Genomic DNA, 27,862 nt, shown 5'->3' with positions numbered 1-27,862 from the left:
GGATGAGAAACTCCAAGAACTAATTACAAAGTAGACAAAGAGACAGGACACAATGGTCATGGGAGATTTCAATTATCTTCATATCTGGTGAAAGTCTAATGGTGTGACTACAAGTGACTTTCTTCACGTGGAGAACACTTGATTTTTCTCGCAAGTTTACCTGGGAAGTGAAGTCCGAGTGGTCCTTCCCCTCTCTGTTAGAATTGCTGCCTGAAGAGCCACAAGAGGGCTTTGTTTGGGGGCAGGCAGCTGCTACTTTCTTCCAGGGCATCCTGCTGGCTGCCTGCTCCCGGGGAGCTGCTCTGGAAGCAACCATGTTGGTGAAGCTTCAGCTGCAGCAACAGTGGAAGAATCTGCAGCAGATCCTTACACTGTTGCGGCCAGTTTCTCTAGAGCAGCTCCCCAGGAGCAAGCAGCACACAGGACATCCTGGGAGAAAGTAGCAGCTGCCTGCCCCCAAACAAAGCCCTCTCGTGGCTCTTCAGGCAGTGATTCTAACAGAGAGGGGAAGGACCACTTGGACTTCACTTCCCAGGTAAACTTGCGAGATAAATCAAGTGTTCTCCACATGAAGAAAGTCACTTGTAGCTTCTCTCTAAATCTGCTAAAAATGAAAGGTTAAAAAAAATTCCTGTCTTGTCTTGCTGACAACTTCATTTTTCAGAAAGTAGAGAGGGAAACAAGGGCTTCTGCTATCTTGGAATTGATACTCATCAACAGGGAAGGACTGGTTGATGAGGTGATAGTAAGTGGGCACCCTGAGTAGCATGTAATTTTGGAATTTACAGTTTTGGGGAACGAAAAAGTTGTATGTAGTCAGACATATAGGTTGGACTTCAGGAAAGCAAATTTTAACAAACTGAAAGCTATGCTGGGTAGAATCGCATGGTCAGAAATACTTAAGGAGAAGGGAGTTCAAGAGGGGAGGGAGTTTCTTAAAACTGAAATACTGAAAGCACAATCGCAAACAATTCCTATGAGGAGGAAAAACGGGAGAAGCTTAAGGAACCTGGGGGGCCTCATAAACAGCTTTCTAATGAATTGAGAAATAAAAAAGACTCATTTAGAAAATAGAAGGAGGGCCTTATAACCAAGGATAAATATAAACAAATAACTAATGCTTGTAGGGAGAGTATTAGAAAAGTTTAAGCTCAGTATGAGCTTAGGCTAGCAAGAGATGCTAAAAACAACAAAAAAGGGTTCTTTGCTTATGTTCAAAGTAAGAAAAAAGCAAGGACATGGTAGGCTCATTGCAGTGACAGGGAGGTGATGAACAGAGAGCAGAACTGCTCAATTCCTACTTTTCCTCAGTCTTCTCCTATGAGGGAGTTGGTGCTGAACACGACAATAACAGAACACATGATGGGGGAAGGAAATTACAGCCTAGGATCAGCATAGAGCTAATATGTAAACACCTATTCTCTTTAAATAGAACTAAGGCTGTTTTCACACACTCCCCAGGAGATCGTGCAAACTCACAGCATGAAGCATCTCCCTAGCATGATATCCTGGCAAGATCCCCTTTAATGACCTGATGACATCAGAAAAAGTGCCATTAAACGGGATTGTGCTGGGAAATCGCACTAGGAAGACACTTTTATGACGTGAGTTTTGCGCGATCTTCTGGGTGCATGGCCGTGTGAAAGCGGCCTAAGTCCTCAGGGCCGGATGAATTAGTACCAAGGGTACTAAAAGAACTAGCAGATGTAATTTCTGAACCTCTGTCCTTTATTTTTGAGAATTTTTGGAGATCAGGGGAGATGCCAGAAAATTGTTGGTGGGCAAATGTTGTCCCCATCTTCAAGAAGTGGAAAAAGGAGGATCCAGGTAGCTACTGAACGATCAGCTTGACATCTATACCTTGAAAAATCTTAGAACAAATCATCAAACAATCAGTCCTTGAGCATTTAGAAAGGATGGCAGTGATTACTAAGAGCCAGCATGGGTTTCTCAAGAACAAGTCAGGATTTTTATTATATTTCACATAATATCCTCGTTGACAACTTGGTAAAATGTGGTTTGGATCCTATTAGTATTAGGTGGATCTGTAACTGCCTGACAGATCGCACCCAAAGAGTGCTAGTTACTGGTGCCTCATCCTCTTGGAGAAGAGTGACAAGTGGAGTTCCTCAAGGTTCAGTCCTGGGACCTGTTCTGTTCAACATTTTTGTAAATGATTTGGATGAAGGAATAGAGGAATTGTTTATTAAATTTGCAGATAGAGCAAGGATACAGGACAATCTTGACAGGCTGGAAAACTGGGCTAAAACAAATAAAATGAATTTCAACAAAGATAAATGCAAAGTTCTGCATTTAGGAACAAAAAATCAATAAATATAGGATGGGGGAGACTTGTCTTGGCAGTAGTATGTTTGAAAAGGATCTAGAAGTTTTAGTAGAACATATACTGAACAGGAGTCAGCAGTGTGATGTGATAGCTAAAAAGGCAAATGCGGTTTGGGGCAGTATCAACAGAAGCATAGTGTCCAGAACATGAGAAGTGATGGTATTGCTCTACTCTGCTCTGGTTAGACCTCATCTAGAGTATTGTGTTCAGTTTTGAGCATCGCAATTTAAGAAGGATATAGACAAGCTGGAATGTGTCCAGAAAAGGGCAACAAAGATGATGAGGGGTCTGAAGTCCAAGTCCTATGAGGAAAGGTTGAAGGAGCTTGGAATGTTTATCCTGGAGAGAAGATGAATGAAAGGTGATATGATAACCATCTTCAAGTACTTAAAGGGGTGCCATACAGAGGATGGCATGGAATGTTTTCCAGTACCCCAGAAGGTCAGACCAGAACCAATGACTTGAAATTAAATCAAAAGAGTTTTCCGCTAAACATTAGGAAGAACTTCCTGACAGAGTGGTCCCTCAGTGGAACAGGCTTCCTTGAGAGGTGGTGGGTGTTATGTATTGGGTTGAGTTAAGGCTTAGCAAGGTCCGTAATGTCTGTTGGTTCATTGAGTGTTATGTATTGACTCAGCTTCAGTCTGAGCCTAGAAATGAAGCTCTCATTTCTATTGGCTGTTTTTCTGCTTGCTGCATCCAATCCGCTATATACAATAAAGTCCAATTACAGCTCTGTAAATATGTTACATTGTATATAGTTAATGCAAATGATGGTATTCAAGGGTGCATGTTACTATTGGTTATTGGGTATTAGCGGGGTGGGGTTTGTGTGTATATATTTGGCTCACATTGAGCTTGTGCTGTCTGTCTGTTCTGGCTGTCAATAAAGACATTGTTCTGAGTTGAAATCATTGCTGGCTGCAATCACTATTGAGCACAAGGCTCAATACATAATAGTGGGCTCTCCTTCTTTGGAGGTTTTTAAGCAGAGGCTAGGTGGCCATCTGACAGCAATGTTGATTCTGTGAACCTGAGCAGATCATGAGGGGAAGGGCAGAAGGGGTTGCCTTAGTGTTTGGTTCTTGTGGCCCTACTTATATGTCCGGGGTAAAGCCAATCTCTACCTTGGGGTTAGGTAGCAATTTTCTTGAGGTGTTTCGCCATCTACTGGGCATGGAGCCGGGGTCACTAGGGCAGTAGGGGAGGTAGTTGTGAAGTTCCTGCATTGTGCAGGGGGTTGTACTAGATGGCCCTAGAGGTCCCTTGCAAACCTATGATTCTGTGATTCTATTATTATACCTAATAGTTTACTGAAAACTTCTTCTTTAACATTGCACTTGCCAGCTTGCAGTGGACAAATGCTTATTCAAAGACAGTCTTTTTCCAGTTAGAACTTTCAATACTTGAACACAGGAATTTATTCTGGGATTCGGCCAGCTGCATTCTTTACTTCTGCATTGTCTCTACTGTAGCCAGCTACTCATTTTAGTAGCCTCAGTTGAATTGACTGCATCACCACAATTGAGATAGACTAGCGATGAGGAGCCAAGGGGATGACTGAATGGACTGTTCCTTTATCCATTCTAGAACCAAGAGGAATCAGATTGGTGGACGGTTTAAGTGAGTGCTCTGGGAGAGTTGAAGTGAACCACAATTACGAGTGGGGGACTGTGTGTGATGATGGCTGGGATATGAACAGTGCCCAAGTTGTGTGCAGAGAACTTGGCTGTGGAAAAGCAGTATCAGCACCACTGGGAGCTCACTTTGGAAGAGGAAGGGGACCCATCTGGTTGGACAATGTCAAATGCGATGGAACAGAATCTTCCCTCAAGGACTGCCGGAAAAACCCTTGGGGAGACCATAACTGTCAACACCAAGATGATGCTGGTGTGGTGTGCTCAGGTAATTGGTGGGGAGATATTAGAAGGTGGGAAACTCTTGTCCTGGAAACCAAATGCTTAATGCAGTCATTTAAACAAATCCTACTGTTTGTACATGTTTGATTAACCAGTGTTTCTACGTTCTGGATCTCGGTTCACAGCTACATAAAAAAAAATATATAGCCACTCTTTCAGTTCTTTGGGGGCAAGGCTGAATTGGCATAATTCATCATGATACCTGCCTAATTTTATCTGCTAGAAAAAACTTAAGAATTGCCTATTTTAGCAACAAAGAATCTCGTTGTAACCTCAAGACATTGAGCACCCCAGAGGCATTTTATTGAAAGATGTAAGGGTCATGGCATGGGGAAAATAGCAAAAAATCAGCACCTGCAAAATTCCAAAAATGTAATATCAGGAGGCAACACAGAAACATAATTTGCAGACCAGAAAGTGTAAAGTAAGTTAAGTCTAGCAGCCACAACTTCTATTATATTTAAGCAACTACCATCAAACAGCAAAACTACTCATTCGTTCATCTATAATTTACTTCTTTCATACACAGGGTCATTTAGAATTTGTAACTGATCCACTTAGTTTAGTACTTGTGGTGCAGATAGCTGTTTCCAGTCTTGGTCAATGAGCCAGCTCTTAGATCCAAGACGGTGGCTGATTGAGAGACTCATTTCTATGGGCTCTCATGCTAGTTCTGTTTGCTGGGCTTTACAGCCAGGCAGGGTTGGCAAATCAACCTGAGCCTGCCTCTTTATCGATAGAAGATAAAGAGATTGCTGTGCCAGATAGATCTGGGGGTTTATTTGGTTCTTTTTAATAAAAGAGCTGAAGACTACCCAGTGTTCCAAAGACACAAAAACATTAAATCAGGAATAGGATTGAAGGTAGCCGGAAGCCAGATAAGTCTGCTGAGATTATTTGTATATACCAAATGTACATTCTTTTGACTGTGCTAGGACATTTTTTTCCTCCTCTTCTCTAAGAACTCTCATAAGAATCCAAAAGAAGAACTATAAGCTGTGCTCTAGGTTGCTGTCTGGATGAAAGGGGGTTATAAAAACTTTACAAAAGTAAAAAGCAATGACATACATTTAGACTTTGGGCTTCAAAAATAATTGGAACACTAATCTTAAAAGTATTATGTTTATTTTTATGAAGATAAAAGTTTGCAGATCCTAACTGGGAATAGAAGCCACTGGGAAGATTGTTTCCAGTTTCACCACAGCATTTTGATAGACAATTAAATGAACTATTTTAAACATATCCAGGAACCAGGGCCAGATCAAGAGGGGGGCAGAGGGGTAGTTTGCCCCCAGTGCCACCAGGGAGGGGGCGCCGGGAGCAGCTGCCAGCTGCCAGAGGGTGCAGGCAGCAGCACGGGCAGCCTCACAGCCCCCTGCGCTTCCTTTCGCCTGCCCCGCAGGACAGGGGGCAGTTACCTTGCCACACACCCCCTGTCCTGCAGGACAGGCAAAAGGCAGCACGGGGGCTGTGGGACCGACCGCGCCATTCGCCTGCCCCGCAGGACAGGGGGCGGCTGGCCACCCCCTGTCCTGTGGGGCAGGCGAATGGCGTGGGTGGCTGCGCTGCCTTTTGTCTGCCCTGCAGGGCACGGGGTGCGAGGCAGGCAGGCCGCCCCCTGTCCTGCGGGGCAGGCAAATGGTGCGGGCAGCCTCACAGCCCCCCGTACTGCTTTTGCCTGCCTAGATCTCCCAGATACTAGTCTGACACTCTAACCACTACATTATGCTGGCCAGAAAGTGTACCTTCCAGTATGCTTGAGCCCCACAATAGTGACTGTGTGCATTTAGACAGTGGACTTAAAGGCTGTCCTAATTTCAGATGGGTAGTTTTGATGGTGCTGATAAAGTTTATTTCAGGATTGGCTCCTGAAAAAGAGAAAAATCTGCTCATATCCTCTTGCTAGGGGCTGAGGCAGCAAAGAAAAGGAATGTTTTTAACAGCTTAACCTGCTGTAGATATTTTAGATTTCCCCCTTATTCGTTGCCTGGCTGCTTGCCACTTGCATCATTTCAACACAAAGAATTTAAATGAATTAAGATGCAGGAGAAAGAGTTCGTAAACTTTTGCTGCCTGAGCTGTCTAAGAAGGATTCAGGCAATTTTAGGCATTACTTTTTTCCTTTCTTTTCCCCTTGGTTTCAATTTTATGTTCTGTCAGTTTTTTCTTTTTTTCCAAGAAGAAATAAGGACATGGCAGCCGAATTCAAACTGTTTGGCTTACTGGATTAACTTTGGATTACAAATTACTTACATCAAGGAAGGATTTAAAGTTATAGCTATAAAGCCCATTCTTCAGTCAAAATTCATTTATTAGCTCATCTTTTTTTAATATATAGTGTTCATTTAGAACTGTTTCTATTACATTTTTTTTATTTTATTACATGGCTTGAAGAGAGGGGAAAAATGCCCAAACATTAAACATTTTGGCAAGTTATAGACAAAACTCTGATATCATTGGTTAACCAAGAGTAAACTTAATTGTCTCAACTGCTAGAACTAATAATCTCCACCTACTGGCTTGAAAAATGAATCGACACTCAACATTTAATTTCTTCCTTATTTTTTCATATATTTTTGGTCTGAAGAAGGAATTAAGTTGAAGAATGAATTCATACACAATTTTTCAGAATTCTCTTTTTCTGTTCCCCCTCCCTCAATTTATTTGTTGGAAGTTGATGTGTTTTTGGATGAATACAAGAAATTCAAGTAAGTTTTATTGGTATTAACCAAATATTGAATTCTGATAAAACCATCGATGAGTGTTTATTAAGTAACATAAACCAGTAATAACTAGTACAATCTATATATTGATTTAGGTTAAGATCTAGGTGTTTAAACATTGTGATTGTTTGGCAATTTTGTCCTATGATTGATGGAATACATAAGTATATTGTTTTAATATATTCTTATATGGAGAAATTGTATGCAACTATCAGAAGATAAAGGAGATTAGCTTAAGCTCAAGAGAATGGCAAAAGGTATGAGAAAGGCTAGAAGTGAACTCTGTCCAGAAGATGATACTGAAATAAGAGTGGAAAAAGTAACGTCCCCCGTTTCACAGCAATTGCAGACCTTATCTACTGATGTGATACAGAAAATTAAGGAGATTGTGAAGAAATTCCACAAGAGAACAAAGATATCTTAAGTCACTTATAGAAGACAGATCAGAATACATAATAATAACATTCAATTTAACATTTGATTTTGATTTCTTATCGATTTGATAAGAAAATCTCTCTGAAATCTCTCTGGAATTTATAGACTGAACAATCTACTAGACTGCAAGATATAAGCCTAAAAATCCAGTAAAACAAGCTAAGCATACAAGAAATAAAAGACCAACAGAAAGAATTTAAAGAGGTACAAGGACAAATAGAATCAGTAAAACAGTTGCAGACAAGCTTCCTGACATAAGATCAGAAAATAGATATCTTGGGAATAAAACTTGGGAGCAATAATTTAAGATTTCATGGAATTCCGGAAATATTTGGAGACGTGAATTTAGAGAAGGAATTCCGGAAGCTAGTACAGAATTATCTGAAAGTGCAAGGTGTTTTTCTGGAGATTAAATAAATTTTCAGAATCAACTCTAAATACAAAAGAGGAAAAAGTATCCCAAGTTATATTGGTTACTTTTACATACAAAAATTTGAAGGATACTATATTTTCACAACATAGAAATGAACTGATGAAAATCAAAGGGAAAGAACTAAAAATATTTCAGAATCTGCTGCCAAATACAATAAGGAAACTAATAGAATTGCAAAATTTGATGCGAGTGTTGCTGCAGAGACAAATAAGATATTGTTGGAAAATCCTTTTTGGCTTAGAAATATACTTGGCACAGGGCAAGAAAATAATAACATCAGTTGTGGAAGTGGAACCATTTTTACAAGACCTAGAAATGGAGAACAGCAATCAAGGTTCAAGTTCAGAAGACAAAGGCCCCTCAAGCAAAGAGGAAGAAGGAGTGGTTAGTAAGAGAAAAGGGGTGGGGAAGAGAAACTAACAGGAAAAATGAATGTATTTAAAATAATTTCAGTGAATTTAAATGGTATAAATTCCCCTGTAAAAGATCGAGAAATTTCAATCAATTGAGGAAATTAAAAGCAGATAGTGTTTGTATTCAAAAGACTCATATAAAAAAGACCAAAAACATTTATTTAATTGTAAAAAATTGGGCAAGATTATGCATCATTATCACAAGTGAAGAAAAAAATGCTAGAAATATAAATATTAATAACCAGATGTATTGTCGAAGGCTTTCACGGCCGGAGAACGATGGTTGTTGTGGGTTTTCCGGGCTGTATTGCCGTGGTCTTGGCATTGTAGTTCCTGACGTTTCGCCAGCAGCTGTGGCTGGCATCTTCAGAGGTGTAGCACCAAAAGACAAAGATCTCTCAGTGTCACAGTGTGGAAAGGATGTAGGTCATTTGTATCTACTCAGGAGGGGTGGGGTTGAGCTGAGTCATCCTGTAAGAGTTTCCCAGGGTGTGGAATGCTAATGGCGGGAGGCTTCACTGTATCCTGAGGAGGTTCTTTTGCATATGGATTGGTACTTGATGTGCTATTCTTCTCTGCAGGGCTATTGTCGGGGATAGAATGTTTTGTTAGCCTGGTGTTTTTCAGAACTGGAAACCATGCTCTGTTCATTCTTAAGGTTTCTTCTTTCCTGTTGAAGTTTTGCTTATGTTTGTGAATTTCAATGGCTTCCCTGTGCAGTCTGACAAAGTAGTTGGAAGTGTTGTCCAGTATTTTGGTGTCCTGGAATAAGATACTGTGCCCTGTTTGCGTTAGGCTATGTTCAGCCACTGCTGATTTTTCAGGTTGTCCAAGTCTGCAGTGTCTTTCATGTTCTTTTATTCTTGTCTGGATGCTACGCTTTGTGGTCCCGATGTAAACTTGTCCACAGCTGCAGGGTATACGGTATACTCCTGCAGAGGTGAGGGGGTCTCTACTGTCTTTTGCTGATCGTAGCATCTGTTGTATTTTTCGGGTGGGTCTGAATACTGCTTGAAGGTTATGCTTTCTCGGCTCAACCCCACCCCTCCTGAGTAGATACAAATGACCTACATCCTTTCCACACTGTGACACTGAGAGATCTCTGTCTTTTGGTGCTACACCTCTGAAGATGCCAGCCACAGCTGCTGGAGAAACGTCAGGAACTACAATGCCAAGACCACGGCAATACAGCCCGGAAAACCCACAACAACCATTAATAACCAGAGTTTGGAGGTCCTCAAAGAACTCAAAGATGAAGATGGAAGATATTTGATTTTAAAGATCAGTTTCCCTGAAGTACATGTATGGACATTGATGTTAATATACACACCTAACAACACCAAAAAGGAATTCTTTGAATTTTTTTTCCAAGTATTGTTAGATTTCCAAGAAAGAGAGGTCTTATTCTTCAGAGACATGACTCTAAAATAGATAGATTCAAAAAACTGGGAAGAAATCTCCCTAAATGTGTATTCAGTTATATGGAACTATATCTTGGAACTAGAAGACCTTTGGAGATATCTATATCCAAAAGAAAGAAATTTTAATATTTTTGATAGACATGAATCATATTCCAGAATATATATGTGTTGGGTATCCTAAAGCCTAATTACAAGTGTTGAAAAAGCAGAGATTTTTCCAAGGACTTTGGCAGACTGTAATCTGATAGAGCTAATTTGGCAGAGCAGAAGCAAGAAAGAAAGGAGAGGGAGGTTAAATGATACTCTATTGTTATAAGAAGAGGTAGTACAAAAATTCGGTAAAGAATTGACAGAATATTTCAAGTTGACGACCACAACTGACATCAATCTAATAACAGTATGGGAAGCTAGTAAAGTTTATTTTAGAAGAACTTTGCTAGCAATAGCTCCCAGAAAGAAAAGAGCAAAACAGAGCTATAAAGAGTATAACTCATAAATTGAAGATGTTGGAATAAGAACATAAAACTACTGGTAACAAAGAAAAATGGAAGGAAATGAAGCTATTGAAAAACCAATTGGATTTATTGGAAGTAGAAGAAGTCCTGAAAAAATTGAAATACTTAAAACAAAAAAATTTTGAAGCCACAAATAAACCTGGAAAATATTTGGTGTATTGTTTAAGAAAAGAGACAGAAAAAAGAAGAATACCAGGAATCAGGAAAATTAATGAAGTAGTTCATAAAGAACAAGAAATGAACATGCAAATAATTTTTTTCTCAAATCTTTATAAGGAAGTTGTTGTTGTTGTTAATCATCATCATCATCATCATCATAGTGACATTGCAATTCCTGGGGATGCCAGAGCCGAAGAAAAAGAACAAGAAAAAATGATTAAATATAGAGATCTGGCAATAGAAACCACTCAACTATGGAAGAAGAATGCAATAATAATAACAACATGGGACCTCTGCTTATTGTTGATTGTGTTTCAGATAATTTGAATAATAATGATGATGATATTTATTTACTGCCCTTCAGGACTATTTAGCACCTACTCAGAGCAGTGTTGCTATTATTATTCTCACAACAATCACTCTGTGAGGTGGATGGGGCTGAGAAAGCTCTGCAAGAGCTGTGACTAGACATGGGCACAAACCAAAAAAAATTACAGAACCAGAGGATCATGGTTCGGTTCAGGCCACGATCCTGAATTCCCGAACAGCAACGAACATATCCCGTTCCTGAACGTGGATCGTGGAGCGTGGAAAACACAACCCTCAGCCGAAGTGCCCACTGAGCTTGGCCCCAGAGCCAGGCAGCAGCCCTGGCACCAGAGGAGATAGATCTCTATCCACTAAAGCCAAGCACAATTGTACTCTCTCAGTCTCTCTCTCTCTCTCCAAAGGCTAGCAAGTAGCAAGCAAGAGCTCTGTCCCACTCCACTGCTAGCAGAAAGTGAAACCCAGCCTGGGAGATCACGGCTATTTATAAGCATGGGGTCCCATTCAGCAACACAGGAGGTCTGTGTTTGGCCATCAGAGCTGCCTATCAGGGTTTCCAGGGATGAGATTGGAGTGCCCATGGCTACATCCCCTACCCCCTCCCTCCCCTGGGTGTCTTCTCCCAACTTGTGACTGCTTTGCTGCTCTGTGGTTGGAAGGAAGCCCTGCTGATCAAGGAAAGGCTGATCAAGGAGGGCAAACAGAGCTCATGCATTTCCCTGGCTCTGTTGCCAGGGGAATAGATTGCTGGTGCCTGAGTGTCTGGATCCCCAAATCGAGCCCGAACACCTCTCCTGACTGCTGGATTGATCCAGGGCCTCTCTCGACCGCTGGATCGATCCAGGCCTCTCCCGTCCGCTGGATCGTTGGCCATGGCTGATCACGATCTGCCAGGTCATGATCGCACAATCATCATTTTCGTGGTTTTTTTATGTTCGTAATGTGGATCGTGCCCATCTCTAGCTGTGACTGACCCAAGGTCACCCAGCTGGGTACAAGTGGAGGAGTGGGGAATCAAGCCCCGCTCTCCAGATTAGAGTCCTGCCACTCTTAACTGCTATACTAAACTGGCAAGATGTAGAAATATTTATCCAAGAATTTACATCTAACATAGAAAGATTCTGAATCAAGTAATAACAACACAAGAGATTAATTCAGCCATTCAAAAAATTAAAAGCAGGAAAAGTGCTGCGCCTGGATGGACTGACGGCAATTTATTACAAATGGTTTGAATTTATATTAACAATATCTTTGCAAGAAGTAATGAAGGAGATACAAGATAGGAAGAATATACCACCAATTTTGTAAGAGGAGAATATATAATATAAAAAAAAAGAATGATCCATTAACGTTGCAATCATATAGACTAATTTCCTTATTGAATGTGGATTATAAAATTTTTACAACAATCGTGGCAAAGAGATTAAGAAGATTCATTTCTCTAATTATAGAGATTCAAACAGTTTCATTTCAGATGTAATACACGAAGATCAAACCGAATTTGTTCCAAAGAGACATATGAGAGATAACATTAGATACCTACATGATGCAACAGGATATTCAAGAAGGAAGGGAGAAAAAACGGCATTTATGTTTTTGGATGCAGACAAAATGTTTGATAATGTTTCTTGGAAATGTCTTATGAAAGCATTACAAAGTATGAATTGTCTTTAGATTGGATGCAAAGCATCAACAAGCTAGAATTTTATTAAACGGCTATCTCTCAGAGAAAATCAAATTATCAAAAGGAACACGACAGGAATTTCCAATATCACCATTATTGTTTATTATTGCCCTAGACATTTTAGAAGCAAGAATCAGACAAGATAGTAGTGTTGTTGGAATAAAGGAAGGTAAAGAAACATACAAAATGAATAGTTACGTGTATTATGTTGTTGTATATCAGTGATAAAACCAAATATGTCCCTGAAATATGTAATGGAAGATTTGGATTGTATTCTGGATATAAACTGAATAAAAAGAAAACTAAGATAATGTTATCATTGACCACCAGAAAGGAACAAGAGGAGATCGGAAAAATAATTGACTGTGTTATTACTAGAAAACCAGTAAAATATTTGATAACTATATAAGGACAATTATCAAAAAAGTCTGGACAAGTATTACTGAAGATCTGCAAAGATGGGAAAAACTATCTTGTGGTTAGGGAGAATTTCTGCTGTCAAAATGATTACATTACCAACATTTAAATTTTTGTTTCAAATGCTGCCTGTTCATATAGATGAGAAGACTAGAAGTAGCAGAAAACAATAAATGATTTTGTTTGTATATAAAGGGAAGAAACAGAATAAGATTTAAAACATCACCAATAGATGCCTATTATGATGGTATAACAAGAAACAGAACTGATCGTGCATATTATGAATTTATGATGGATAAGCAAGGAAATATAAAAATATGGCAGAAAATTCAAGCACAAGGGAAAAATATTCCATGGTTGATGTATTATCAGATGGTAGCCAAACTTAAAGAACAAACATCCAAAGAAGGTGGCAGATCAAGAGAGAAGACAGAGTTTGAACTAATCAGTGGAGATTCAAACCATTTATTACGAAAAATATAAAAATTCTATTGCAAATATGACACAAATGAAGCAAGTGAAAAATGTATGATAAAATATAATAATGTATGATAAAATGAATGATAAAATGGATGCAAAGGTTTGGGGAAACCCAATGAGAAGACTTATAGGCCAAAGAAATCCAATGGCGACTGACAGAGGCTCATTTTTATGTGCTCTCCTGCTTCTTTCTGTTTTTAAGGGCTATTATAGCCAGGTAGGACTGACTGCTACAGTCCGAAACCTGTCTCTCATCAAGAGGCGCCCAACGTGTGATATCAGGTGGTTGGGGAACTGTTTGGATCTCTTTAATTAGAGAGTTGGATACTCCTTAATTTCTGAAGACACAAGAACATCTTGCAAAGCAGAACTGAGGTGGCCAAAAGCCAATTAAATCAGCCTGGGGGACTTCTGTAAACATAATCCAACTGTCTATCTGTGCTAGGACCTATTCACTTTTTCTTTCCGTGCTATTCAAGAGGAACGATATTGTGCTTTATTTTCCCTCCTTTTTCACCTCTGGAAAACTATAAAAATGTCTACTACTCATCTCAGTATCGACTCATCAAGTAAGTTATTCAGTAAGTGACACATAAAATAATTGAGATTTCCTCTCTGATAACTACAGAGTTTTCTTAATCACATTTGGAACTCAGTCAATATTTTATAGAACTCTCCCAATTTTGATTTGGGAATTATGCCAGATTATTTCCTTTCCTTATCCTTTCGCTTTTTCCTTGTTTTATCGAACTTTTAAAAAAAGAATTAAAACGTGATTTTGTAAAAAGACAATAGATTTTAGTACTTTTCATTATCGGCCTAATCTGAATTAACTCGTTGCTGACAGAGAAGAATTTTTTTTTAAGTAGTAGTCTATATATTTTATTACTCAATGCTTGCCTGGAGTAACTGTTAAGTTTTTCTATTCCATTTTTCCTTTTTGCTTTCTTTTGATAATGGATTAGCATATAAAATATATAATGGGTTCATCTACTAATTTAAGACTTGACCAAATTTTAACAAACTTTCAGGGCAATCTGGGGCAGGGTTGCTGGGCTTGGCCTGGAGTAACTCTATTTAGGATTGTTTAGGATTGCTTTATAAGTCAAGAAATGTAATTAATATTACATAATCTGTGATAGAATTTAGTGTGGATAAATAGCATATAGATGTTTATAGCTTCATTCATGTAGGATCCTCAACAATAGGTGGAATTATAATCTGTATTGCATTGGACTATCTGCTTGGAATTGAGGGTGTGAAAAATATTTTATATATTTTACTTATATTTGGTAGGTACTGAAGTGTATTATTATTATCCAATGTATTTCACAGCATACATAACCAGTTAGATTTATTTAATAGCTTTCTGTATAAAGTTCTATGCACTACTAATTGTTCTTTACTATTTCTTAAATAAAATTTTAAAAAGAAATCAAATTTAGAGACTGTCAATTTGTAAGAGGGAATTGGAATAAAATGTTCTTCAGATGGTATACTACTCCTAAAGACATTGCAAGAACCAATAAAAACTATAGTGGGCAGTGTTGGAAATGTCAATGCAGAGATGCAACATTTTATCATATGTAGTAGACATGTGAGAGGGTGAGGAGCTATTGAATAAATCTATACAAATAGATGCAAAAGATATTAAAGTTTTGCTTTGAGTTGAATCCAAAAAATATCTTATTAAATAACTTACCAAGTAATATTACCAAAGCATATGGTGAACTTTTTAACTATATGTTGACAGTTGCGATAGTTGCATATGCAGCAAAATTTTGTCCAGATGTGATTGAATGAATGAACAAATTGTACAAATACACCTCTATGGCTAAATAAATGTCTTATATTCACAAAAGGCCATTTCAGGAATTCCAGGAAAAATGGAGAGAATTCTTTGAATAAGTAGCTGGAAATTAAGAAAAACCAAGAATAGTTTACATGGATATACATCAATTATAAAACTAAAATCTTTAAAATGTTGAATAAAAAATGTGATGTATTTGATTGAATATAGAATATTGAGTATAAAATTCTGGGTAAAAGTAATTAAGGAGAGGGAGAGGAGTAATATTATGAAATTTACTTGTGTCATTATATATCTATTTTTTGTTGTTGCTTAAATCTTCTTTATGCACTTCCAACAATATTTTTTCTTCTTTTAAATATAGTTTTAAGAAGAGTTTTACTCCATACAATATATTGTGTAATATGTGTCTCTTCCTGTGTGGTCAATAGAATTCTTTGCAGACTTATTCCATGTGTTTGTTTAACTTTTCTATCTCATCAGCTATCCGGCTAATAAATGGCTCTAATGACTGCTCAGGAAGGGTTGAAGTGTATCACAACGAGCAGTGGGGAACCATTTGTGATAATGGCTGGGATATACAAGATGCCCAAGTTGTGTGTCAAGAGCTGATGTGTGGAGATGCCTTATCAGCAATCAGTGGAGCACACTATGGCCCAGGATCGGGAATCATCTGGCTGGACCGAGTTAACTGTAGAGGAAATGAAACAGCCCTCAGAGAATGCCCCAAAAGTCCCTGGGGAAACCATACTTGTGACGACAGGAGGAAAGCAATTGTGGAGTGCTTAGGTAATTTTATATGGCTTAATTTAATTAGAGAACTACGAATTGTAGGGAAAAACATGCATCGTTGCTGGGATCAAGATTGCATCCATATTTAATACATTAGGTTTGACTACCATGGAAAATTTTCTGCATAAAACATGGTGTAAATCTTTTTAAGGAAGTAGAGTATCACACAAAAACGAGGGTAGGAATAATTGTCCCACACTAAGACCTTTAAACAAAAACAGAATCGATGTAACATCTATTATTAGGGTCAAACAAAGTGGTTCAGAATCAGAACTGTATGCAAGCTATCAATTTTTTAGAGCTCTTCATTAAGCATTCAAACATAGGCTAAAGGATCTTTTCTCCACAAAGAAGGATGGTTTGCTTTATGAACTAAACCAAAATCAATTTTGCTCTCATTGGATGCAAGAAATAGACAAGGAATTATCTGGTCTTGCCCTAATAAAGGACAATGTATTGAGACTTGGGAAAAGTGAATCCATAACTACCAAGGAATGCATAAAAGACTCCAGCATAGTCATTCGAGCTCTGAGAGTCTGTTCTACCCATTTTTTACTATCCTTCCACCTCAAACTATTCCCTCCAATATTAAATATCTAACAGTTGCTCACTACTGTAGAGCATTCATGCTCACATACCTGAATGTTGCCTCCTCAGCATATTGTAATTTGCCTTATTTGGACAGACTCTGCCAATGTGATTTGAAATAGGTTGACATCCTGCACTATATGATGTTGGAATGTCCTCATTATAACTTTTGTCATGAATTATGGAATGCCTCTATCTTAACTAAACTACCTTCTACTGTATTAAAAGATAATATAGTTCCTTACTTGCTGGTGAATACACTCAAGAATTACACTTAGGGGTGTGCAGCAAAAAAAGATTTGGTTTTCCCACTTCATAATTTACAAAGCGGGAACTAGAATTGAAAATAAGCAACTTCTGAAGCAACAATCCACTTCAGAAATTGCTTATCGGCTCGCTTCAATATGCCCCGTAAAGATTCAGAGCACTTGGAAGCTTCCCCACCCACCACAGGTTCCTCTTCACCAGATGCCGGGAAGAGAATTCCCCCTTCTCCCAGGCAAGGGTCAGTGAGTGGTGGTGTGGCAAGTTTAAATTTACCCCACTACTGCTGCCTCCTCTTCACCCAATGCTGGGGAGATGGGGAAGATCCCCCTGTCTAGGCAGCATCAGGTGAATGAACATTGGTGCGGAAGTTTAAGCTTGCTGTGGCCCCGCTTCCTCCTTGACCTGATGGAGGGGAGACAGAGAAATTCCTCCATCTCCCCTCCATCAGGTCAAGGAGAAAGCACCGACCCAGCAAGATGAAACTTGCTGCAGCCACTGCTGCCACTTTCACCCAATGGAGGTGAGATGGGGAAATGCCTCCATCTCCCCTCCATTGGGTGAAAAAGGCAGTGGCGCCAAGCTAGTTTCAGCTTGCTGGGTCACTGCTTTCTCCTTCACCCAATAGAGGGGAGATGGAGGAATTTCCCCATCTCCTCTCCATGGGGTGAAGGAGAAAATGGGAGTCTAGCAAGTTTAAACTTGCCATGCTGCCACTCATTCACCCGATGGAGGGGAGATGAAGGAATTCCCCCATCTCCCCTCCATCGTTTGAAAGTGGCAGCAGTGCCCTGCAAGTTTCATCTGTCAAGGAAACCCCCAACAAGCAGCTGATTCGGGGGTGAAATGCCCCTCTTGTGCTGCTGTGCAGCAGCACAGAGAGGGACATTTAAACTCCCACAGGCAGGGAAAATCTCAACAAACAGCTGATCAGGGGTTTAAATGTCCCTCTACGTGCTGCTGCACAGCAGCACAGAAAGGGGCATTTCAACCCCTTGACCAGAAGCTTCCTGAAGCTCTACAAATAGCTTCAGGAATCAGTCAATCAGTCATTTATTATTACATCAAAAGCCAGTAAAACAAAACAAATCTGGGATAAAAGATGAGTTATTACATCAGGGCATAACAATAAGATCAGAACATTAGTGATAGGAAAATTAATAAAATAAAAACAATGAAGATAAAAGAGTTTTAAAAAATTGCAAAAGCAATTATATCACATTTTCAGCTAAAAGGAATCTGCATTTCCTAATGGCTAAAGAACAAAATCTGGCCACAGCATAAGTCACTGAACTCTGAGTGTCTTCTAAAAGGAAATTGCACAAAATTTCTGGTCTAAAGTTGAGATAGGACTGCAAGGGGTTGAATTTAGACAAGAGAAGCAGTATAAGGCAAGCCCATTCCTCTTGATATAGTTCGCAGAGTAAGAGGACATGAGTGACTGATTCCACCATGTATTGTCGAAGGCTTTCACGGCCGGAGAACGATGGTTGTTGTGGGTTTTCCGGGCTGTATTGCTGTGACACTGAGAGATCTCTGTCTTTTGGTGCTACACCTCTGAAGATGCCAGCCATAGCTGCTGGCGAAACGTCAGGAACTACAATGCCAAGACCATGGCAATACAGCCCGGAAAACCCACAACAACCATGATTCCACCATGTTGGTCATGCATGGGCATAGGCGTTCATGTATTGGCACACAAGCAAATTTACCCTGCAATACGGCAGAAGCAAGTGCCTCAAATCGGGCTCTGGAGAATGCCCATCTGTAAGGCTCATGTGTGATTGGAAAGGTAAAGAGCAGCAGTAAAATTGGGGCTGGATTTTAAACGTTTGAAGTTCTTGGGTAGCAGAGCTTCTTCATTTTGTAATTCAATATCAAGAAGTCTCTGTGTAACAGAAGTTCTTGCCATTTGTCCATGAAAGAGACCTTCTGAGGCTAAACCAAGCTTTGGGAATCTTTGATTCAGGGTTTCTGAAACGGCCCCAATACACTGGGTCCGTTTCAGAAATCCTGAATCTTTGCAAATCGAGTCCAATTTGGGTATTTTTCCCGAATTGGAAACCCGAATCCCACACCCCTAATTACAGTAACCATGGTCAAGTATCTCTTCACCATATTTCCCTTAAAGAAATAAAGACTCCCTATCCGCTGCTTAAGATCATTGGATCTAAGGAACATGAAAAGGAAAGGAAAAGGAAAAGGAGAAAAACAGAATCCATAAAACCCTTTTTATTAATATCAAACAAACCGGCACAAAACTATGTGCACGATTTCAAATTTTCTAGATCTCTTAATCAGGCTGGGTGCTTTCAACAATGAGAGAGTAGAAAAAGTGACTCCCACATTTTCACACTGCTCTGAGCCTTTTAAGAGACCCATGTGTTCTGCCTGATGTGACAGAGCTGAAGAATAGCTGGTTTTTGTATTTTCAGTGGGATGACTCCATTTTATGCTTCTTCATTAGAGAAAGCTATGATTATAACCAAACCTCAGCAACCTTCCACATTTGCACCCCAAATCACTGTTTCACATGGTAGGAAACATAATTTTTATATCACCCTCCTTTAAATAAAGTCCAATCTGGTGAAATATTCCAGAATAAAGTTTGCACATTATTGTGTGCAACTTTGGTTGGTCCTAAGAAAAGTTATTTCGTGGCTTCTCTTTTGGGGTTTTAATTTGGACCAAGGAAGTTTCCTGCAACCCCTTTCAGCATTTGCAAAATCATCAGTTCCTGCAAAAGAAAAGTATACTTGGAACTCTTCTCTTTGAGGGAAGAGTCACTAGAGCCAGGCTAAGAAGCAGCCACTGGGCAACTTAATATTACAAGACTTGCATGACTCATTCAGGCCTGGATGGTTCAACAGCAGTCCCACTCCCTACCCCAAGCACGTGTAGTGTAGTGCTTTGAGATTCAAAGTAGAATGTGAGAGACCCAGATTCAAATCACCGTTCTGTTGTGGAACCTCACAGGGTGATTTATCCACTCACACCCACACAGTGTTATTGTGAGGAAAATATGGAAGCTAGGAGAATGACATAAAAAGCTTTGAGTCCCCATTGTGGAGAAAGGCAGTATATAAATGAAGTAAATTAAGAAATATAGGTGAAGATGGGAGCAGATAAAAGATAATTTGTTTAGTGGATATGAAGGAGGGAAGGACGTAAGAAAAGGGGAGCATATGGAGGCTGCTGGGAGGCAGGAAAGAGGAAATAGTGTGTGGAATGGGATGCACAGAAAAGTCAATCAAGTCCTTGCATGATTCCTGCCATGCAACTAGGCTCACCTCAGCCAGCACCACAACTTGGAATATGCAAGATCTTGAGGAAGTGGGGAGTGAAAGGTGAAGACAGGAGTAATGAAAGGCAAGTGGGAAGCATGAAAAGAGGGAATGGCTGGGGAGGGCAGGGAAAGAAAAGAGGACATGGTGAGGGCAGGGAAAATGAGATGCCTCCCGCAAGTTCACCAGGGTCCCACTGATTTTCTCTTATTTCTGTCTTGGGGGGACAGCTTAACAATGTAGCTTTTCATGCCTTAAGAACACTTTGAATATATGATCTCAGGAATTCTTACATGAACACTTTTGGGTAGATCAGCTGAAGAAGAGAAAAAAATAGCTTATAGCTTGGGATTAAACCAGCTGTGAGCTTTACTCTTTCATTGCTTCTACTGTAGCCAGCTACAAATTTTAGTAGCCCCAGTTGAATGAATCGCCTCCCCACAACTGGGGAAAAAACAGATGATGCGGTGTGTGGATGAATGGAACTGACTGTAGGGTGTATGTTATTACTTTTGGTCTCTGACCATAATAAATATACTGATTACTGACTGAACTGACTGTTCTTTTATCCATTCCAGGCCCAAGAGAGATCCGATTGGTGAATGGTGCAAACAGATGCTCCGGGAGAGTTGAGGTGCTCCACGAGGACCAGTGGGGGACTGTGTGTGATGATGACTGGAATATGAAGAATGCCCGAGTTGTGTGCAGAGAACTTGGCTGTGGAGGAGCAATATCAGCCCCAGGAGGAGCTTACTTCGGAGAGGGGAGTGGTCGCATTTGGCTAGATGATGTCAGATGCAATGGGACAGAATCTGCTCTCAAACACTGCTGGAAAAAGCCTTGGGGAAACCATAACTGTCAACATGGAGAAGATGCTGGTGTGGTGTGCTCAGGTAACTGGTGGATAGGTACTAGAGGGTGGTAAACTCTAAGCCTGGAAACTGAATGCTTAATGCAGTCATTTACAGAAATCTTATCATTTGTACCCATTTGATTCTCATCAAGGTAAACACCTACAATAAAAAAAATAGCCACTCTTTCAGTTCTTTCACTGATTTCTTTAGGGGCAGGGAAGAATTGGCATAATTCATCACGATACTGCCTAATTTTTTCTGCTAGAAAAAAACCTAAGAATTGTCTATTTTAGCAACAAAGAACCTGGCCCTAATTTCAAGACATACCAGTCATTCAGCATACCAGAAGCATTGTATTGAAAAGGCTAAGGGATGGGCATGGGGAATATGGCAAAAAAAAAAAAGCACTTGAAAAATTCCAAAACTGAGGGCCAAGCTACACGTGACGAATGACACTTGAACGGCAAGTGTATTTCTCCCTGTTCACTTGCCCTCCACTCAATCCACTTGCCGTTCAAGTGTCATTCATCACTTGTAGCTTGGCCCTGAGAGCGGAACTACAAGTGACAAAAGGCACAGATTGGACACTTGTCAGCTTCCCTCAAGTTTTGATGGGAAATGTAGGCATCCTAGTCTTACAGCTTGGCTCTCTGACTGCTGTCCAATGGACTTTTCAACGGTCACTTGTCCAACATTCCACCAAGCTGCCTACATTTCCCATCAAAACTTGAGGGAAGCTGACAAGTGTCCAACCTGTGCCTTTTGTCACTTGTGGTTCCACTCATAGGGCCAAGCTACACATGACGAATGACACTTGAACAGCAAGTGTATTTCTCCATGTTCACTTGCCCTCCACACAATCCACTTGCCATTCAAGTGTCATTTGTCACTTGTAGCTTGGCCCTGAGTTTAAGCAATCCCTGTCAAAGTGCCTGACTGACAATTCATTCTTAATATCAGCCATACTTGCATTTGGAACCACACGGCCACCAACACTGAGTCCACCCAGTACCTCACTTCCAGCCCAGTGCACATGGCAACACAAAGAACCAAACTAGATATGGTGAGGTCCTGGTGGCTGCCACGAGGAGTCTGCAGCTATTTCAAATACAAGTCAAAATTGTTTGAGTACACAATCCTCCTCTGGCCTGCTGTGCAGTACACTCCCCCCCACACACACACACATTTTGTAGCCCTGAAGTATCTGCAGGGAAGCCATGTCAGCCCTTGATAAAGCACGGAACAGTGGGGAATAAGAGTGCCTCATTTGGTGCCACTGAAGGCCTGATAAGAATGCAGCCTTCCAAGCCTTTTAAAATGACGTTAAAATGACGGTGGTGTCAACATTCCAGCCACTAGGATGCCATCTTGTCTTATTCTGTCCAAACATTGGCAGATTTCTGTCTTGAAGTACCTCAGCTACTTCTAATTCTGTTGTGTGTCTAGGTTCACATATGAGAAAGAGCAGTATAATAATATAGCTTTGTGATGTGCTTCACAATGCTAGAGGGGATGTCTTGTATTCCAGTTGCCTTTGCATTGACTGAGAGCCAAGCTACAAGTGACGCCTGACACAGGTTGGACACTTGTCAGCTTCCCTCAAGTTTTGATGGGAAATGTAGGCATCCTGGTCTTGCAGCTGTAATGGAGAGCCAAGCTGTAAAACCAGGGTGCCTACATTTCCCATCAAAACTTGAGGGAAGCTGAGAAGTGCCCAACCTGTGTAAGACGTCACTTGTAGCTTGGCTCTGAGATAAATACGGCAGTGGTGGATTGGGTCAGAGGCCAGCTTTGACCTGTATTTTTGAGGCACAGAGATCAATGGAGTGAGTAAATAAATAGGCCATATTTATTTACATTAATTCTGGCACACTTCCTTCCTAAACTTACTTACTTACTTACTTACTTTTCTTTCTTTCTTTCTTCTGTAATTTGCTTCCTTCATACACAGAATCAATCACTAATTGTAAATGATCCACTTAGTTTATAAACTGTGGTGAAGATATGTTTCCAGTCTTTGTTAAAAAGTGTGCAAGAGTGTTACTCCAGACAATAAGTTGTGCAGCATCTGTCTCTCTATGGGCCAAGCTACACATGACGAATGACACTTGAACAGCAAGTGTATTTCTCCCTGTTCACTTGCCCTCCAATCAATCCACTTGCCGTTCAAGTGTCATTCGTCATGTGTAGCTTGGCCCTATGTGAAGTCAAGAGAATGCTTGGTGGTCTTATTCCATGTATGTGTTTAACCTTTTCTATCTCATCAGCTATCCAACTAATAAATGGCTCCAAGAACTGCTCAGGAAGGGTGGAAGTGTATCACAACGAGCAGTGGGGAACCATTTGTGATGATGGCTGGGATATAAAAGATGCCCAAGTTGTGTGTCAAGAGCTGATGTGCGGAGATGCTTTATCAGCATTTGGTGGAGCACACTATGGCCCAGGATCAGGAACCATCTGGCTGGACAGAGTTGACTGCACAGGAAATGAAACGGCCCTCAGAGAATGCCCAAAAAGTCCCTGGGGAGAGCATACTTGTGACCACAGGAGGGATGCGAGTGTGGTGTGCTCAGGTAATGTTGTATGGCTTGATTTGATTAGGGAACTAGTTGTAAGGTCAAGCTTGCAGACTCTGGGATCAATATTGCATCCATGTTTAATACAGTAAGTATGACTACCATGAAAAATTTTCTGCCTAAAAGGCAGGAGGAAGTCATCTGAAGGAAGCTGTGTGTTACACAAATAACGGCAGGAATCCTTGTCCAACCCGAAGAAAAACAGCGCTGTCCTTTTTACCAAAATCAGATGCCATGTAACATCTCTTATTAGGGTCAAACAAACAGGTACAAAACTATACGCAAGCTATCAAGATTTCTAGAGATCTTCATCAGACTGGATGCTTTCAATGATAAGATGATAGAAAAAGTGCCCCCCCCCAATCGTCCCACTGCTTGGAGCCTTTTAACAGACCTTTGTGCTCTGCTTGGTGTGACAGAGATATTTGAAGAATTAGGATTTTCAGTGGGTACCTCCTTATTTTTCACCTGAGAAGTCCAGGGGAACAATCAACACAAGCACCATTTCAAACGTACACATTTCACACAGAGTGCTGGCAAGACAAAAGACCACACTATAATTTGTGTCTCACCCTCCTTTAGACAGAAAATTCAGCCTAGAGAACCTGAATATTTGCACGCACAAAAATTGTGCAATTTTGGTTGGTCCTATGAAAAATTTCTTCATGACTTTTTTTTTTTGGATTTGCTTTGGTCAAACAAAGCTACTTACATTTTTTTCAGCATTTACAGAATCACGAGTTACTGCAAAAAGGAGATTGTATATAGAGAGCTCTCTCTTCAGACTTCTTTTCAGCCACTAGTTCCCACAGACCGGCTACACTGGAATGCCCACAACACTTTTGTTCAATCCCACTCTACCAGTGGAATATGAACAAAAACTACCAGACAATAACCGGTTAAAAAACCATTGATAGTCATTTAAGAAAAAATCTTCCAACCATAAACATTCATCGAAGAAACATTTTCATTATTGTCTTTAGGGGGTAAAGCTGAATAATATAGCTTTTTATGCCTTTGGAACATTTTAAATATGTGATCTTAACACTTTACAACAGATCAGTGTGAGGGGAAGAAATAATAGCTTTCCTAAAGATTATTTGGGGTTACATTTACCATGGCCCTTTCCATGCGTCCTTAAAGGAGTGGCCCAAACGCTGCCCGCTTTGCACCTTGACTCCAGATGTCTCTGTTTTCCAAACGGTAGGAGGTAATTTGGCTTCACTTTTATCAGTGCCTTTTTTGAGAATGCATATTTCTGTGGTCCCAAAAATACCCCAAAAAAACAGAAGCCAAACAGCCTGCTGCCGTTTTGAAAATGGAGATGTTTGATGTCAAGGGGGAAAGCTGGCAGCATTCAGTGACTTAACTGTTTCATTAAAGAGGAGTGGAATGGGCCTACCTTGCAGTAGACAGAGGCTTATCCAAAAAGAATCAACGGCTGCTTCCGCACACGTTGGATAATCCACTTTCAATACTCTTTAGTGAAGATTTGAAACTAATTTTCCATGTGTGGAACACAAAATCCACTTCTAAAGGATAACTAAAGTGCATTGAAAGTGCATTATTCAACGTGTGTGGAAACGGCCAACCTTTCTCCTCACACCCCCTCCCCAGATCTTTCAAGCCATGAATACAGGAAGTTTGTCTGGGATTAAGCCAGCTGCATGCCTTACTTCAGCATTACTTCTACTGTGGCCAGCTACTCATTTCAGTAAACTCAGCTGAATGGATTTCATCCTCACAACCTGTAAAGAAAACAGATGAGAAGCCATGGGGAAGACTGAACTGACTATCCATTTATCCATTCCAGAACCAAAGGAAATCCGATTGGTGAATGGTTCCAACAGGTGCTCTGGGAGAGTTGAGGTGTTCTACAATGACCAGTGGGGGACTGTGTGTGATAATAACTGGAATATCAACAGTGCCCGAGTTGTGTGCAAAGAACTTGGCTGTGGAAATGCAGTATCAGCTCCACGTGGAGGTAACTTTGGGGGAGGAAGTGGGCGCATCTGGCTGGACAATTTCCAATGTGATGGGACAGAATCTTCCCTCAAGGACTGTCGGAAAAAACCTTCCAGAGAACGTAACTGTCAACACCAAAAAGATGCTGGTGTTGTGTGCTCAGGTAAGTGGTATGCAGGTACTGGAGGATGATAAATTCTGGTTCTGGATATTGACAATCTAATGCCAACATTTTAAAAAATCCTACCTTTTGTTTCTGTTTTATTAATCATTTGTTCCGTATTCTGGTTCTAGGTGAATAGTTCCATTAAAAAAAATAGCCACACTTTCAGTTCTTTCACCAATTTAGAATCATAGGATCGGCAGGGGTCTTAAAGACAATCTACCCCCTTGCCAATACAGGAACAGCCTGAAGAATCCCTGACTAGTATTTGTCCTCTAGTTTACTGTGAAGCCTACCCTCTGTTGCCAACAGGAACAGCTCCCTTCCCTCCTCTAAGTGACAGCCTTTTAAATACTTAAAGAGAGCAATCATGTCTCCCCTCAGTATCCTCTTCTCCAAACTGAACATTCCCAAGTCCATCAGTCTTTCCTCACAGGGCTTGGTCTCCAGGCCCCTGATTATGCTGGTTGCTCTCGTCTGCACCTGTTCCAATTTATTCACATCCTTTTTGAAATGAAGCCTCCAGAACTGCACACCATTCTCCAGGTGGGGCCTGACCAATGTGGTATATAGTGGGACAATGACATCCTGCGGTTTCAATGTTATGACTTTGTTCATACACCCCAAGGTTTCACTCTCCTTTCTTGCTGCAGCATCACATTGATTGCTTATATTTAGCATTCCATCCACCAGCATCCCAAGATCTTCTTCACACACACTACTCCCCAGAAGTGTAATAATAACATAATAATAATAACATTCAATTTATATACCACCCTTCAGGACCACTTAATGCCCACTGAATGTGGTTTACAAAGTGTATTATTATTATACTCACGAAAAGCACCTTGTGAGGTGGGTGAGGTTCAGAGAGATCTGAGAAGCTGTGACTGACTCAAGGTCATCCAGCTGGATTCATGCAGAGAAGTGGGAGGATCAAACCGGGTTCTCCAGATTAAGGTCTTCTGTTGAATTGTATCCCTGTCTTCAAGGTTTGGAGTCATTTGCTAATTTAATGAGGAATCCCTTTTCACCCTCATACACCCTCAAAAGATTGAAAGCACCGGTTCCAGAACTGAGTTCTGTGGCATTCCACTGGACACATCTCTCTAATCAGATGTGATACTATTGATAATGATTCTTCAGGCATAGCTATCCAGCCAGTTCCCTATCCATCTAACCTTTCTAGACTCCAGGCCACTGTCGTCCAATTTACTCATCAGAACATGATGAAGATTTATATATTCAATGACATTGAATAGCACTGTGAAATGTAAAAGGTAAAGGTAGTCCCCCTGTGCAAGCACCAAGTCATTATGACGCATGGGGGACATCGCATCACGATGTTTTCTTGGCAGACTTCTGTTATGGGGTGGTTTGTCATTGCCTTCCCCAGTCATCTACATTTTACCTCCAGGAAACTGGGTACACATTTTACTGACCTCAGAAGAATGGAAGGCTGAATCAAACTTGAGCCGGGTATCTGAACCCAGCTTCTGCCAGGATTGAACTAAGATCATGAGCAGAGCTTGGGCTGCAGTACTGGAGCTTGCCACTCTGTGCCTCGAGGCTCTTAGCACTTTCCAAATAAAGAGAAATTTTTTTAGTACCATACCTTTCCCATTTTGTGTCTATTTGGGAAGCACTGTACTTCACAGTGGTTTTCTTTGTCAATCTGCTATTTACACTGTGATTTCTCTGGTATCCTTCTTTTCAGCAAATCAGCCATGCCCACATGACTGGTATATTCACACACCACCATAATGCCACTCAGATGGGCAGATGATGGGTACAACATTCTGAGGGCAAGTTTCCCTTCAGGGCCCAAAGACCCAGCATAACTTTTCTAATCATGAATATCTTAGGTATATTCTGTACATGAGAAGGCCCAATAAACATCTTTATCTGAGGACTTATAGTGGCTTTCGTGATCACTTTCATGATCACTTTCATGGTTTTCCCAAAAGGCATGAGAATTCTGGAAATATATACTTACCTAGCATATGCTTTTGTGAATTCTTTTGCTCTCATTCAGGCAAGGAAATCATCAGGCGAATGAGCTTTGGAATTGCCATTCATAGCCTGTCTTGTCACATCTCTGGCCCCAGTGTACATTAACAGCTACAGCAGCTAATGAAAGTTTTGACCTGCTTTTTTAAGATAGAGAAAGAGAGAGGCTGGATTTCTTTAAATTTGGTCAGGAACACTTTTCCATTAATCGATCGATCGATCGATCGATCGATCGATCGATCGATCGATCGATCGATCGATCGATCAATTCATTCATTCATTC

At 40.4% G+C, this 27,862-nt stretch overlaps 1 protein-coding gene across 1 annotated transcript in view; it reads left to right on the top strand.

Moving 5' to 3' along the window:
• LOC129338555 (uncharacterized) overlaps window positions 1–27,862 on the top strand; it is a 177,061-nt gene that overhangs the window by 131,637 nt on the left and 17,562 nt on the right. Inside the window, exons 32-36 of the mRNA XM_054992877.1 lie at window positions 3,938–4,252; window positions 15,567–15,872; window positions 20,590–20,904; window positions 23,133–23,438; window positions 25,255–25,569. Of these exons, the coding sequence (XP_054848852.1) occupies window positions 3,938–4,252; window positions 15,567–15,872; window positions 20,590–20,904; window positions 23,133–23,438; window positions 25,255–25,569 (1,557 nt within the window). The remainder of the gene's footprint in view (window positions 1–3,937; window positions 4,253–15,566; window positions 15,873–20,589; window positions 20,905–23,132; window positions 23,439–25,254; window positions 25,570–27,862) is intronic.

This window comes from Eublepharis macularius, chromosome 12 (genome assembly GCF_028583425.1).
Source record: "Eublepharis macularius isolate TG4126 chromosome 12, MPM_Emac_v1.0, whole genome shotgun sequence".
Lineage (NCBI taxonomy): Eukaryota > Metazoa > Chordata > Lepidosauria > Squamata > Eublepharidae > Eublepharis > Eublepharis macularius.
This window is presented reverse-complemented; position numbering and strand designations above follow the sequence as displayed.